The sequence below is a fragment of the Neolamprologus brichardi genome, chromosome 10 (genome assembly GCF_056152115.1).
Source record: "Neolamprologus brichardi isolate AB-2024 chromosome 10, ASM5615211v1, whole genome shotgun sequence".
NCBI classification, from domain to species: Eukaryota; Metazoa; Chordata; class Actinopteri; order Cichliformes; family Cichlidae; genus Neolamprologus; species Neolamprologus brichardi.
The window spans coordinates 932532-949019 of NC_142113.1; the positions used below are offsets into that span (position 1 = coordinate 932532).

The following is a 16488-nucleotide window of genomic DNA, read 5'->3' on the forward strand; positions in this document are numbered from 1 at the left end:
TCAAAAGCTTGAATTCAGCTGAAGGGTTGCGGTGCATTAGTCCCAGCCGGTACGTGCTAAATATTTGATGTCAGTGGAGAGGACGCACAGCGAAGCATCAGGGATGCAGGATAAACGTATAGCTCATCCATAATACATCCAGAGGCCAGACCACTTGTTTGTATGAGATGATGCATTTGTTGTATTGGGAAGAGATGCAGTGAAGCAAAGCAAAGGTATTTGAGATTAAATGAGACTGTAAGACTGCCGGGGGACCTCCATGAGCTGCACCAGCGCTCTCTCAGGAATACTGGACAGCAGCTGAGCCTTGAACAGGGCATCTATGTGGATATTTGAGGAGCAACGCTGACCTGAGATCATTAATAGAGCCCAGACTGTGTTGATTTGACAGCAAAAGCAGTGAGATGCACAGGAAACATCTCGAGGCTGAATTTATGGAGAACCCCACGAAGGTCCTGAGTATACCAGTACTTCAAGCAAGATGTGGATCTGCAAGCAGCTTTGCAACCCTCCATCTTCCCTTAATCATGGTCCTGAGTTCATGTTTGGGTCTGATGTCCTTGCCTCCAACTTTCCATGTGTCTACACAGCAAAATCGGAAGCTGTCTTCAATAGTCGCACACAGAAGTGGAACAAGCATCTTTTGACTTTAGAACAGCTGCTCGCACTGTGATGTTAGGTAGCAAATCCCCTTTACAAGAAATGTTATACAACTAGAGCTGCCACAAACGATTATTTTGATAGTCAACTAGTCACCAATTATTTTTGCGATTAGTCGACTAATCAGATCATCATCCATTGGACGTAAAACGTACAGCTTATTGCACCAGCAGCATCTGCTCTTATATAACTATCATTAGCTTACAGCTTTAAGTGTTTAAGGTATGTGCTAACTAAAAATAAAGACAAGATGATAGTTTATTAAATTTTAATGAAATTTGCAGATTGTTTCGGTGAAGTTTAATAAACTCCTTGCTATCTAAAATATAACAGGACACCGGAGTAAATTCTGGAGCATCTCACACTTCTGATAATCAGCTGTCTGCTTGACGTTTATTCAGCTGTGTAAAAACTATAACTTTAATCTCAGCCAAACCGATTTACTCAGGAACAAATAAAATACTAAAAAAGCCAAACAATAACATTTTTAAGTTATCTAAGTGACTTATATATCATGTTTAACCTGAGTAGCGAAAGACTGCGGTGGGTTTGAAAACAATTAGCCGGGAGTCCGGTGTTCTCACGGCTCTAGTGAGCCTAGCCCCCGGCTAGCTATCGAGCTAGTGGCTAACAGACGTCTCCGAAAACGTCGGAGCGCTTTTGAAAATATGTGGCGTCTTGATACACTGAGCAGATATTTGAGGTTTACACAGCTACATTCTCGCCTGAAAATATGTTAAACGTTTATTTTGTGACCCAGAAAGAATAATAAGAGTAATATTAAAACTAACTAGCTGCCGCCATTGTTGGAAACTGAGCTGGGCTGCGCTATGAATTCTGGGACACAGCTTCTTCTTCTTCGGGGTTTAACGGCAGCTGGCATCCTTGTACATGCAGTGCTGCCATCTTCTGTTTCAGTCCGTTATTACACTCTTAAATCCTACTACTTATTCCTGCGTCTTTTGTGATCTTACAAAGCTTCAAACGACGCGTCGACTATTAAATCAGTCGTCGACGATTTTGATAGTCGACGTAATCGTGACTAGTCGACTAATTGTGGCAGCCCTATATACAATAATGCCAGCAGGTTTACATTTTACAACATGTATTTAGAAGCAGGAAAAGCATGCTAATATTCACCAAGCAGCGCTACATACCGCATGTCAGGCTGATGACATCATATCGACAAAGCTTTGCCTTTCCTTCAATGACTAAAGAAGTGAATCCCAAACAGCACACGCCCCTTTTACCTGCTGGCTTTATTCTATTATGCAAATGTGTGGTTATGTGAATGCACTTTATGAAACAGTAGCAAAACACCCAAAGGTGCATTGTTCTTTTAGCATTAGCCTGCACATCTGTGAGCCTCAGCGTGTGCATAAGCACATGTGTCCTGACAGTAACCCCGGTGCTTTTACATAACAGTGAGGAGTTTGGATTAAAATCGTTGTGCAGTGTTTTTAATGAGATTTCATTTTTACTCTGCGGCCTTCTCTTCTGGTCTCGGCTGTGAAGCAGAGATCATGTCTGTCTTTGTTGCAGAGGCTTCATGACGTCCTTTTACACAAAGCGTTTTAATTACTGGAACGTGAAACACAACTAAAATGATCCTGATATCAATACTTAAAGAACAGAAGAAGAGAGTCGTCTGCTTATTCTGACTTTTCTTTGTTTAACCCCAGAGTAACGATCAGATGACTGTGGGCTGGCAGTTTACTGCTTTTATTTCTTAAGCAGTGGGTCCACTCCAAAGTGACCTACAGCTAGAGGAGAAGAAAACTGGCTAAATTTTGTATTTTCAGCTCCATTTAGCATCAGATGAGCGCAGCGTGGCTATCTTCTCTCAGCGATCACAGCGCTCAGCTTCACAAAATGGAGAATTAAGGGCCACAGCTGATCCCATATGTGTGACACTTAAAGCACCATTTGGGATTTAATTCAGAAACAAAAAGGCTGTCGTGGTTTTTTAGCAGGCTGGTAAAAATCTGTGATAAATAAATCAATGGTGATTTAACAAAAGATCACATTTGTGTTGAAAATAAGTACGCTGCCCTAAAACTGAGAGGAATAAATCCAAAGTACAGACTCTTATAGATTTTCTACTCCCGTAGTTCAAAGTAGAAACCTCTTATCAGCAGTAATGACGACTAAATGGATCTCAGGCTTCTCGCTCAGATGCATCATATCTACAACATGCAGTTTAGTTTGACGGCTGCTCAGCTGAATCACAAAGAGGTTCAGTGTGACTGAGTTTCTGCTCCCAACATCAGTCAGATAACTGCTCCATTTGGGCTAACGCTAACAGCTCTGCCACTCTCGCCCACTTCAATGAGAACGTGCTTTACGCTAACATGCTACACTCTCCGTGATGCTACAGCTGAATTCCCAACATCTCAATAACTCCCAGAGGGAAAACCAATCAGACACATAACAGCCTTTTTACTGCGACTCGGTCGAGGCGACCTCTCTGCCACTCTGCACCCACCACTCCAAACCAACCAGTGTCACACAGCAGCTCATCAGCTCGTCCCAGTTTAGCTAAGAACGTGGCAGCCATCTTTCATTATGTCCTCTGCTGTTTCTCACACTGACAGAAACCCAAACATGTCTTTGAACCTTGCTTGCTGGTCTCCAGTGGACTGTATTTGGACAATATTCATGTCAGTAAATTAAGAATATGACAAAAGCTGAACTTTCTGCCTAATTTGTCAAACACAAGGTGAGTCTGAATTCTTCTCGGCGTGGGAAAACACCTCAAGGAACCCGTTCCTTTCAAACTACATCCACATACCAGGCCTGTTTCGAACAGCCCACATACCTACCGCACAGCAGCCTCGGGCCGTGCACAGTTACCTGTCAATAAACTATACTAACAAATATGCACGTAAAGCTTTGCAGTGCAGCTACTTTCATTAACAAGCTCCTGCGACTAAACCTTCTTGTTTAAAAGAAAGCTCCACTGCATTTATGTCACAACGACCTTAGCAAGACAGAAATACACGAATTCAACATTTTTAGAGGTGTAATGTATTTATAAGTGGACCGCTAAACATTTACGGTGCCCAGAGAACAAAAGGATGTCGTACTCCAACCAGCCCAGCGAGCTGTAACCAACCACTCCAGAGTCAAACATCTGAACCTGTCATTGTCTCGTCACCCAGAACGCCTCAGAAGCTTTCAGAGCCGGTTAGGAAACAACGTGACGATGGCCCGATGTTCACTTTAATATCTGCATGTGCGCGTATGTTTTATTGTCTTGGAGCTCAAAACTCAAAGGAATGATCTGTATTTGTATAGCGCTTTACTCGTCCCTAAGGACCCCAAAGCGCTTTACACATCCAGTCATCCACACATTCACACACTGGTGATGGCAGCTACATTGTAGCCACAGCCACCCTGGGGCGCACTGACAGAGGCGAGGCTGCTGGACACTGGCGCCACCGGACCCTCTGAACACCACCAGTAGGCAACGGGTGAAGTGTCTTGCCCAAGGACACAACGACCGAGACTGTCGAGACTGTCGGCAACCTTCCTATTACAAGACGAACTCCCAACTCTTGATCGTGGCTCAGAGGAACTTGATCCCAAATGTAGAAAAGAAACACTCGGCGCTGTTAGCGAGCCCACCTCTGACCCCGGGAATCAACTCAAACTTTGACAGAGGTCAGCACCCTTATTCCAGAGCAGTTCCCCCCATAAACGCAGTAATGAAAAATCTGCTGCAATCTCATCCAGCCCTGACACATGACACATATCCACAAACAAAAAACATGTGAGGCAACACACACACACACACACACACACACACACACACACACACACACACACACACACACACACACACACACGACGTGCTAAAACTGCTTTTACCATTTACAGCCTCATATTCGTGAAGCCTTTTTTAAATGTAAGTGCTGCTAAATAAACAGTCAAAATCAGCTGTGGGAGCTTCCAGGAGCTGCGAGCTAATATTACCGTAGGTCTGCTTTCACAGCGAGCAGGTCAATATGAGACTCCGGTCGTCTGAACAGCAACGTGCTAATGTGTGAGAGAAAATCCAATTTCGGCGTGTCGCGGCGCAGTTTCATCATATCTAACAGATTCCTTTGTTCTGTTGATCAATGCTCATCATCTGTGAGCGTCACCAAACGCACTGCGATGACTTCTATTTCCATTTCTTCACTGCATGTTTCGCCTCAGCCAAAGCACCGATCCCAGGGGAGCGGTTGAATATGACCTTCACAACACAAACACTTTGCTCGGTTTGTGCTGCTGTTTTTCTCCCTTCGTGTTGTTATTTCTGCAGGGAAGGGAAACGTGAGGCTAGCGGTGAAAAGGTCGGTCATCTGACGAACTTTCAAAAAAACATTGGTTCTGTGTGTTTTTGTATTTTTATGTATTAAACATTTGAATTTTAGCAGCTCGACCGTAAGCCTGCTATTCCCGAGACGGGGAATGCACGGGAGTGAGGAAAGCATCCATACAGGGACGAACTGTTTTCTGACAGCATCTCAAATAAGTACGCAACCCATCTCATATCTTTCCTCCCTCCTTCCTGTAATCCGTCCATCTGCGCAAGAAGACAAATTTCAGCATTTCATCAGGTAAACACTCCTATCTCCTCAGATAATGACACAGGAAAGGAGGGGCACAATCTAAACTTCAGTGCTGGGAAACAGTGCAACACAAACTGGGAGAAAACTCACATTTCTGCTCATGGTGTCTTATTTTTTTCTTTCCCTCCTAAAAAACCGTGAACGTAGCAGATGATGTGTTTATCTCAGGGCTGTAATCTTAAGCAAACCCTTTGCACCAAAGAAACCACCTCCTCTTGGTCCCTGTGTCCACAAACACAAAGGGGAGGTCAGCAATCATCAGGCTACAGCTTGGACTTACATGTCAGAGGTTACATGAAGACCTCAGCAAGCTTTCACCAGTGGACTCATCAAACTACTGTACGTTTAAAGATAAGTCGAGATAAAAATGAACTGTATGTAAAATCGTCCCCAGATTGTTGATCCTATTAAAAACATTGTACGCGTTGAACTCGTGGCAGCAGAGTTAGTCCAGACTGTCAGTAATAAACGTTTCTCAAATTAGCGATCAGCAATTGTTTTCCAGTTCTGACGTTAAAATTACAATCTCAGCAAGTCTAAGTCACGCCGAAGTTAAAGATTGGTCAGTTTCCGTCTTTGTGACACTCGCAGTCAATCAGATACAAGAGTTCCTCCGGTCAGTGATTACGTTGGTCTGCAGTCGTACCAACTAAACTAATCCCGTTATAACAGCTGCGACAGCTTGACCCCACACCATTTCCTGCACCCTGTTCTCCCCACTTTGCTCTCTTCTTTCTGCTTTTCACTGTATAATAAAGGCCAAATTAAACATGCAACAACCACTATAATTATTGCAGACAAAATGTGAAAGTGGAATAAAACTGCATTCATTTTCACAGCCATCGTGGTGCGATACATGTGGTTGCAAAAACATTTCCAGTGATATAAACGTATGGGAAAAGGAGCCTGGGACTTAACCGGAGTAAACACTTTGCTGATGAGTTTATGGTTCACAGTCATTTTAGGTCAGACTGAATAAACATTCAGACCATTTCTGTAAATTTTGCTGATTCTTCATAAGAGAGAATTATTCAGGATATATTCACTGGCTCTCACTTGGATATTTTCCTGTCTGTTGATGGTGAAAACTCTCAAGCCTTCGAAATGTAACTTTACAAACAAATGGGTGACACCACAGCAGCTACATGTGCTTTACATTACAAAAAGAGGCACAATGGAATACTGAAGCTAGCTAGCTGCGGCTATGGTGATGAAGCTACTAGTTTGTTAGCCAAGCTTTGTGTTGAAATACATCATTAACTTAGTGTATATTATATTTTTTTAATTAGGTGCACCTTATGTGCTGCTGTAAAAAGCATTGGTGCAAATACAGGTTAAAAAATATCAGTTTAGAAATCCTGTTAGTAAAATGTGTAAAGATATGCTAATTAGCCCTCTGCACACATTGCTACCGCTAATTAGCTATATGAAGCTATTAATGCTCTCTAGCATGCTAGGCTGGTAAGAGCTATAACATTCAGGTAGCAAGTAACCTGTTAATAAACTGAAAACTGGTTAATTTAGTTTTTGTTTAATTTAGTACTTTTATTTGTCTATTAGTTTTACAGCCGTCCTGTTAATGCTCTAGCATGGAGGAAAAAAACCTCCAGTTGTTTCTAGCGCCAACATTCACCGTCCCTTTCACCACATGCAGTATCGTTTCCTCATGCCACCTCCCTCACAATTTCTAAACCCTGGTTCTGCTAAATAGGCAACACTGCATAAAAATATCCTCCCCAGAATGCAACATCTATAATGACCTCATAGCTGCGATGACAGATGCAGGGTGTCGAGTCGGGCTAATGCCAAAATAACAGCTTTATGGAGAGGAGGTGTGAAAGAGTTCCCCAAAAGAGACCATGAAATAGTGGGTTCAGGGGGTCACGGGGTGGAAGTTTGTCTACTTGATGGTAAAATCTGGAACAGCCACATGAAAGGGCCTCCACAGGCCGAGGAGGAAGTTCTGTCTAATTCCATCGGTTACTATTACAGACGTCGGCTAAATCGGAGCCTAAAGAACACACAGACTGTTTTCTCACAGCACAGGGAACGGCACGCTAGGATATAGACGCAAAAAAAAAGATTAGTGGGATATCTGTGGGAAACCAGTCTGGAAAAGTCCACTCAGTATAGGAAGTCATGTAGCTGTTAAAGACGCCTGAACATCTGTAGAACAGTATCAATATTTTGCTGTCAACAGTGAAATAAACTATGTCCAGATTTTGTGGTGGAGTTCGACTTACAGTCAAAAATGTGCAGAAATGACGGAGCCTCATTTCAAAGAGATTCGAATTGTTACAGTGCAGCTCCGTCTAATTCGAAACAGCTCGAGATCAGATGGAAAAAGCGTGGCGAGAAAGATGCGGCAACCATATAAAGTAAATTACTAGAGGCCGTTCCATCTCTTTAATGCCTCTGCTATTGTTGGGACCTTTAATGCGATGCTATAAAACAACAGAGGGTGAAAATAGGGAGATGAGTGCAGGGTGCAGGGCGAGACAACCGACAGCTAAACTGAGACGTGGCTCACAAACTGCACAGTGCGTCGTGAGGCGACGCTTCCTTATCCTGACATTTTCTACTGCAGCGCTTCAGCTGCTGAGAACATCTGCTGTGTCATGTTTCTACTACAGGCTTTAAAAAGACAATGCGCACGGTTGCATCATTATCTACTTTGATATTAAGCAGTATTAATTTCTTCTCACATCTCTCTAACTCACAGACACCTACACTGTGTTCACTTCCCTTCTTTTCCAGACTCTGTAAAACTGGAAGTGGAGCTCTTTCTTGCATTTTCAGCAGAAAGAGCCGTTTAGGTCGTTGAAAATAGAAACATTCTTCCTGTCGCTGCTTAAAGTGAAGTGGTGAATGCAGAGTGCTGCCTCGGGCCCGAGTGGACGGTGTTAACAAGGAGGGCTGGACAAAGCTAACAGGAATTAATCTGCCTGGCCAGTCAGACTGGATAGATCGCTCGTCCTTTTTACCGTCTAACAAAGAGACGGCCTTAAGAGGATTATTACCAAAGGGTCATCTGTGTCTAAATGCAAAATGCCAAAAGTTTCCGGGCACTTCTCGCACTTGTCCAATGGGATGCACCCCTGATTTGAAGAAGTCTTGAAATGACAGCTTGACTTGAATCTTAATCTGTGGCTCTGCGACACTTCTGCCTGCACAGATTAGGTTGTGGTCTTTACCGTGCAAACTGTGCCTTTGCGTGCACACGAGGGGCTTGCTACAGATAACACAAATCAGAGCTTAAATAATTAGCAAGCAAATAACTTAAAGTGCTGCATGTCTGCCTCACATATCCTCATATTCTTAGTAAAAAAAACCTCCTAATCCCGTCTTCATGATAAGCTGTCGAGGAGCTCGGACTGTCTGCTGAGGGACCAACACCAGGATTTAAGGTTTCAAAGCCACCTCAAATTAAATTCAATTAAATAGAGTAGCTGTGTAAATCTCAAAGCTCTTATGTGCTCGAAAAAGCAAAGGGAATATAAGTGGCTGGGGGTTAGATGACTGCCTCCAAAGGCCAGACTACCAGTGACCCAGCCAGAGCCTCGTAACTCATCCAGCTGCCTCCTCCTCTCCAATCTTGTATCGTCGGGACTCGTTTTCCTCCACAGTGGTATTCTGAGACGCTGTGAGAAGTGAGGGATCGGCCTCATCAGGACACCACTGAATGTCCCAGTCACTCCCAGTTTCTTCCCGGTCTGTGGAAACAGCAGCAGGCTTGTGAGGCAGCGCATCGGGTCGGGTCTGAACCATCGGCCTGACAGTCCGACTCGCTGCACAGAGCCTGAGGCCGTCATTCACACCCTTCTTCTGTTCAGCACCCACTGAAACGTAATCGCACTCTCCTCGGGGTCTGTTTGCACTTGGATCTCAGCCCGTAAGTCTGTCTGACAAAAACCAGATCTCTGTACGTTTGCATATTCCACACAGAAATGTGGAAATTGGAGAATCTGAACTGTTAGCAGCGCTTTGATGATCCTTAGCCAAACGCACCACATTACAACGCAGAAAATGTTGACAAAGCATTTCAAGAGCACTTAAAAGGATGGAGAAGCTGAACGGTTCGTGGATAGGTTACGTTACAGAACATTTAGTGTAAAATCAGTCGCAGCACAGAAATCTGTCCTTTAAGTCAGTATGACACTTCTCCAGCGACTCCAGCCCCACACTGAGATCTTTCGACGTGCAGCAGCTCAAGTCTCATATAATTGCTTTGTTCTCTGTTCCTGCTCACAAAGTGGTGCCATTAAACAAGTCTTGTGTAAAACATATTGGCACTAAATCTCTCAAACCCAGAACCTCGTGTAAAAGAACAGACACGGTGACGTCTCCCTGCGTCTGTGGCTCTTACGATCATCTTGGATAAGTCAAACCCAGAGTTTACGTGCGTGTGTGGTTTGATCTCGTACACGAGTGATTAACAGAAAGCGTCTCTGACACTGCTGCTGCAACTTTCCCATCATTGTTGCACATCAGAGTCTCGAACGGTCGCCCTGTGTGTCTGTGACAATGCTTTAGTGATCCACACAAACGCACGCTGCAGCAGTGTTGGTACAAAGAGCTTTTGATGATGGTCGGGGGGACGGCATCGCTCTGGCTCAGCGCTGCCTGCACGCCGCTGCAGCGAGCAGCCCCTCCCTCTACAACTGCTCTCATTCAGCTCCTCTTGAAATGGTGGAGAGCATCGTGTGTGTGTGTGTGTGTGTGTGTGTGTGTGTGTGTGTGTGTGTGTGTGTGTGTGTTCCTCTGTGAGAGTGCGCTCATGCTTGCTTAATTGACATTAAGATCTGGGAGCTGGGATGAGCTTTGGGTACCTGCTACTGACGGGATTTGAAAGAGGAAAAGAAGCAGACAGATGATGGGAAAGAAGGACTTGCTCGCGGAGCTGACACTTTGTTTTATTTTAGTAAGAAAAAATCGAATAAACGTTACCAATAACAGGCATCTCCAATGATAATTATCACAGAGCTCTATGTAACCCCCCCATGCTCCAGCAAACACTGTGCTGCCAACAGATGCGCTGCTTCCACCTCCTTTACTGCAGCATCGCTCAGACAGAGCAAAATGGCAGATTAGCTGATGCTGTATCAGCTGCATGGTCCTCATTCTGTGTGAGGGTCTGACTCACATGTTGCCCACGCATAATGCAAAACTGTTCAGGTGGCAAACGATGGGAAAGGACCCAACCCCCCCCCCCCCTCTGCACCACATGCTCGAAACACAGCCTCTCTCCAGCGTGAGTTAGCCAAAGATGCTGCATCCACCACCCCTCCCTAGCACTATCATTCCCTTTCCTCCCTATTACCACTTTCTCCTCCTCCCTCTCCACTCACTCCTCCACTTGTCACAGCACAGCGAGCGCTCCGAGATCCTCGGCTTTGCAGAGGATTTTCTTGCCCGGCTCTGCATGTGGAAACTGTCAATATCCGACATGGGATCATGATGGAAATGACAGGGACAGATAGGACCGGAGCTCCTTATTAGAAGGTTTCCTCTGAACAAAACATGAGGAGGTTCATCTTGTAAGAGGGGTGCTGAGTCACCCATGACAGGGGATGAGGATGTGGCTTCTTGAGCTCCAAGATGCTAAGATTAGATATGCCACTGTGCATCAGTGCATTCTTGGTGTGGCTGTAGGCTGTGCAGCTGAAACCATCCTGTCTAGATGATCGGCCAGGCGCCCGAGGCTCTGTGGCTCCACAGTTGACAGACTGGCCCTAAAGCCTTGGGGATGATGACTGAATACACGCTGTCCTGTTTGAATTAGCCCCTCCTTCTCTGTGACAGGAGCTGCCAACTGCTTTAGATATGATAGGGTTAAAAAAAGTTAAGTGTCCCAAATATTTTCAGGTGGACGGTTAATGTGTGACCATATCAAGTAGTCAGCAGCAATAGAAAGCTGCCCTTTAACCAGGAAACGCACTCCTATGCAGAGAAGAGCTTCTCTCCCATTCAACACACTTCCCTCTATCCTCATGCTGCAGCATGTTTAACCCACTCAGTGCCGCCACCCACACCTGAGCGCAGCTCACTGTAAAAATCAGCTTTGTAATGATAAAGAGGAGAAATGTTGACCTGGTCTGATGTAACATTCAAGCCGAGCTTTAAAGTAAATACAGAATCATTACTTCTGTTATTCAGAAGCTTTAACAAAACACAGTTAAAATATCTTGATTTTGTTTTAACATCTAATATGTCAAACAATTCATCAGTTTCACATCACTACGGCCTTAATTTCCATCTGCGCTGCGTTTTAATGAAACGTGCTCTGGATCAGTGAGGAGATGCGGACGCGCTGACCAACAGGATCAGCAGCACATGGCCTCATCGCGGCATCACACCTCGAGCTGGACCCGGGCTACAGCTGCTGGACTGAACCTCTCCAGGAAGCAGCGACCCTTCGCAGTGATACACTCGCTCTCTTCCCTGCTGGTCTTCCACTGTTAAATGCCTCTGACACATCAGCGACGTCGCGCTCGGTGCGTAAGCCTGATGGGGCGGGCTCGGCCCGTGGATGGAAAGCCGATCGCCTTAATTGATCGATCCGCAATAATCTAGAGACCTCGAGGAGGGAGAAAAGCCGTTTAGGTCAAGTCTTTGTTGAGCGACAGAGAAGGCGTGTTTGATTTAATCACCGCTGACAGGGACCAATCTACAGCACTGTGGTCTCAGATAGTCCACTGCGCTCGGGCATGCCCATTGTTCCGTCTCCGCTAAGGTAAGGCTGGTCGCTCCGCGAGTGGAGCAGCCCACGGACAATTAGCGCACAATCACTTCAGAGAATACAGACCGGCGCTCTGCTCTCTGTCAGATCAATGATAAAACACGCTGTGATTTCAATGAAACAGAGTCAGCTCTCTTACCGGCTACGGTGTATCTGTCCATGTAATTGAGGACGTTCCCAAAACTGAGGATCCCGGCGGCGGCGGCCGGTGAGCGGCACTTCAGCAGCGCGGCGCGGAATTTCTGCCCCGGTCTGCAGGGGTGAAGGTCCGGGTTGGATTTCAGTCCGGGACTCATGCTGCCCGACAGCGTGCGCACCTCATCCGAGCTGCTGCAGCCTTCAATCTCGCATCCATCGCTCTCCACGCACATTTTCTGGCACGAAAGATCCAGCGCAGAAGAAGAAGGCAGGAGAGGGAGGGAGGCTACGGAGGAGAAGATAGTTGACGGGACTCAGCGAGGCTCGGAGCTCTCTGATGGAACTAGTCGCAGTGGAAGTGCTGAAGCGCAGGAGCGGCTCTTCTCGGGATCATAATCTCTCTCAGAGCGAGCGGACAGCCTGTGCGCGCCGCACTTTTTTTATTTTTAAAGAGGAGGGAGATCTCCTCGTTACGCTCCGCCCCCCCACCCCCCAGAAAACCTGCAGCGAGCGATGGAGCCGCACCTGATACTGACTCTGTTATTTCTAAGAAGCGCTGGGAATGATTTTATTTATGTCTTTATTTCACCGCATGTATGAGAGAGCAAAACCAGGTTTCTATTTAAACATGTCAGTTATTATTACTGAATAGTTATGGCTAATAAAAGTAGGTCAGTGAAGAATGTTGCACAGATATATTTAGGGCTCGGTGTGCTAAATGTTCATTAAATGGTCGTAAAATAAACGCGCGCACTGATATTCCAGGTTTGTTTTTGTGTTTCTTGCTTGTATTTGTTTCTAACGTGTCAACAAAAGATCGACTTAGTTCCGATCCTCATTAACTGCCACAGATACAGAAAGCAGCGTGTTTAAGATCAGACTGATCATGAAATGATTTCTCTATTATAATTAAGCACTGCTGCTTTTCTTTCCAAGCTTTTCACTGCTGATTATGAATTAGGCAGCTATTATTTCATTTATCATTCATATCTTTATTATAACTATGTTGTGTATCTGTTCTCTTTGCAGAAAACTACAGTGAGCCCTGTGTGAGTGTTAAGTGTCCAGACACACGTGTTCTGTTTAAAGTGGTCACCAGACTCAGTAACTGGTTACAGGGCTTTCCCCACCACAAACCTGACTTCAGGCAGCAGATATAATCCAGCACCACAGAAGGAAACCCCCCCCCCCCCCCCCCCCCCCCCCTCTGTGTTGTACACTGTATACATGAGACTGTTCTCCTTTTTCTATCCGTGGTTAGTGCAGGCGGAGTTTCATTGTTGAGGCAGGCAGGATGGAGAAATGAGAGTTTCAGCGAAGTCTTTGACCTTTTCTCCATGACACTGCATGTCATCGAGCCTCATCCGGCCCATTGTGTCAAATCTTAGACTACAACTGTGTTTTTAGCTTGAAAATGAAGGGAAAATATCCTTTGAGCAATTTGCTGGCCCGTCTGAGTCTGAGCTGCTTATCGTCCTAATTTCAAAGGTCTGCTCGCTTTAATGCCGTGCACACATCTGGGAGATGTTTGCTTAAAAGATAAGCCAAGAAGTTTCGACAGATCCTGGATGACACTGAAAATAAACGATTATCGTATCTGCAATGAAGAAATCCACAACAGCAATTTATTTCTTCGCTGGCAGTTATATGGTATCTTCCTATTCTGACTGCTGAAAGCTCTTTAGATGATAAGCCACACTCACCTGTGCACATATATATTCACTCTATATAGTAGTTAAGTGCTTTTGCATCCCTGCCCTCAGGCACCAGGCGAGTCACCAATCCACATAACGTGGATGTATTAGCAGTGTGGGTGGAAGATGAAGTGGAGGAACCTGGAGCGTGGTGCTAATGACGGCTCTGTGATGTGACAACGTCAAACTGGGTGTTAGTTTAACACCAGTCAGTCAGATTGTTCTGAGGTTTGCATCATTTCATCTCATCAAGAAAATAGGAAACATATTTATGAGTGAGAGTTAATGATGCCTTCAAGCTGGTTGTTTACAAGTGTTGTTTATTTGTGAATCCTCTTCTTTGCTCCCAAATAGCTTCTCAGAACAGGACGGTGATGGAGAAGGAAGCTGGAAGAATATTAATACTGGATCTGTTTGTGTGTGGCATCCCGAGTGGTTACAGAATAAAGGGATGGAAGTAATACATCTGGTCTGCCTGAAGGAGGAGGAGCAGATTGCAGCTGGCTCTGTTCTGTTTCAGCAGTTTCTGTACCGTCTGTGCCCGACGTCAGACGATGGCAAAGAAAAAAGCTAAAGTGAGAGCAGGAACTTTACACAGGCTTCAAAAGACACAACGACAGCTTCAGACACACTGAAGAAGATGCTGGAGCCCTAAAAACTGGGCTCACACCTTGATGAGTCTGCCTTCAGGAGGTCATGAGGAGTTGTTGCCTAAAAAGGAAAAGTACCTGCGTCTAAAGGATTGGGAGGTCCTGCAGCACGATCCTGAATAGTGTTTCTGTGCGTCTTTCTCACCATCCTACTGTGTACACAGCATCAGTCCGACTTTTTCCAGGCAGGAATCCCAGCGTGTCCCCACCATGATCGACGACATGTGGAATTTTAGCAGAAAGGTGTGACGCAGAGCAAGAAGACGTTTGTTGATTTAACAGGAGGACAGAGCTCAGTGATGCAGTGGGAAGACGGCGCGTTGAGGGCGCGTTGAGGGCGCGTTGAGGGCGCGTTGAGGGCGCGTTGAGGGCGCGTTGAGGGCGCGTTGAGGGCGCGTTGAGGGCGCGTTGAGGGCGCGGTGAGGGCGCGGTGAGGGCGCGTTGAGGGCGCGTTGAGGGCGCGTTGAGGGCGCGGTGAGGGCGCGTTCCTGTCAGGTGTAGTTTCATTTTAGTTAAAGCCAGAGAGGACACGGGCCAGTAAGCTGTTTTCTGAACCGCCTGTAAACGATTAGGTTTTGTTCTCTGATCTACCTGATGTGAAAATGAGAGCTATCAAACCAGTTAATCGCCAATCAGCACGTGGGGTCAGATCGCTATGGAGACGATGAGGGAGGATGAATCCTGGCGTCAGTGAGGGTGGAGGCTGGAGGCTTGTATGGCTGTGCTCTTGGGCTTTTTGGCATTGGCAGGATGTTGTGTGCACCAGATGACCTGCATTTTTTCGTTTGTTTGTTTGTTTTGTTGATTTAAGTCATTAGATTTGTTTTGCAGGACTTCTGAGCAGTCACACATGTACTTCCTGATCACTTTGATGTCTAAAATAACAACTATGATGCAAAATCTGCAGCCTGACGTGTTTATCCAGACAAGTGACAGAAGAGCTGCTTGTAACGCTGCAGACTGACGTGCAGTATAGTGAAGGATGCAGGAAGAGAGCAGCCAGTGGCCTTATGAGGAGGGTTTAGAAGATCAGAGGAGAGATCCCTGGTAAAGACTTGCTCCCGTCTCCCTCTCTGGAGCCCCCGCTCCCCCTTTCATTGGCACGTGTTTGATATGCTGGTCATGTCTGTGGGATCCTGTGTGTTTTTCCATCATGCAGAATGGCTCGGTGGGCCCACAACTATCTGCAGCATTATTCTACCGTGTGGCTCGGAGCCACAGAGTCACTGCGCCGGCCTTCCTTCCTGTCTACGCTCAGGGCTGAGCCTCCAGTGCAGGATGGGAGATAACCGACTAATCGCTGCACCCAGCGCCTGCGGGACGATAACATGAAACATGTGGGGGCCACTAAAGTTTAAATGTCCCACTGACACATGTCTATCAGCTGTGTGTCTCTCAGCTGTTTTTCTGGTAAACACATCTTCACGTCTTTCAGCCCACGAAGTTCACAAGAACCCACAAAGTATAAGAAGAAGAAGAAAGTAATGGACATTATTTGGTTAAACTTCCAGCGTTTGTGCTCATGAAGAATCCCTCGATTGTTGTTTTTAATCACTGTGAAGGTGTACTTCATGCTTTCTGCCAGTCTGTTTACGCACGATGAACATGTTCCTCCCTCGACTGACAGAAACAGCGTCTCTTTGAAAACTGTGCATCAGACTGAGCTGAGCAAAGATGAGCAGCTGTGCATTTTCTGTCTGATCATTCTGACCTATGCAGGACATTTTAGTTAACATCTGCTACCACTGCACAGAGCTGTAGCTTTGTATTTTATTGCTTTAAAAATAAAGCCCAGACAGAAATCCCTAAACAACGTGTCCAGTTGTCCTCTGACTGAAACTAGAAGTTTTACTTTTAAAACATCTCTTTCTTTGATTCAGTTAAATATACATTTAAAAACAAACAGAGTTGATGAACTGTGTAGTCCAAGTAGGAAAGTAGACCTCTGAATAATCCTTATTTCTTTACGCTAAGAGGACAGAAACTCAGGC

The 16488-nt window shown here is 45.6% G+C and overlaps 1 protein-coding gene across 2 annotated transcripts in view; it reads right to left on the minus strand.

Annotated features, from left to right (window-relative positions):
• The window catches only part of spns2 (SPNS lysolipid transporter 2, sphingosine-1-phosphate), a 59262-nt gene extending 46685 nt beyond the window's left edge, over positions 1-12577 (minus strand). For both annotated transcript variants that reach the window (XM_087847003.1, XM_087847004.1), the window contains exon 1: positions 12155-12577. In XM_087847003.1, coding sequence (XP_087703129.1) covers positions 12155-12386 — 232 coding nt within the window. In that variant the 5' untranslated portion in view covers positions 12387-12577. The remainder of the gene's footprint in view (positions 1-12154) is intronic.
• Positions 12578-16488: the final 3911 nt, after the last annotated feature.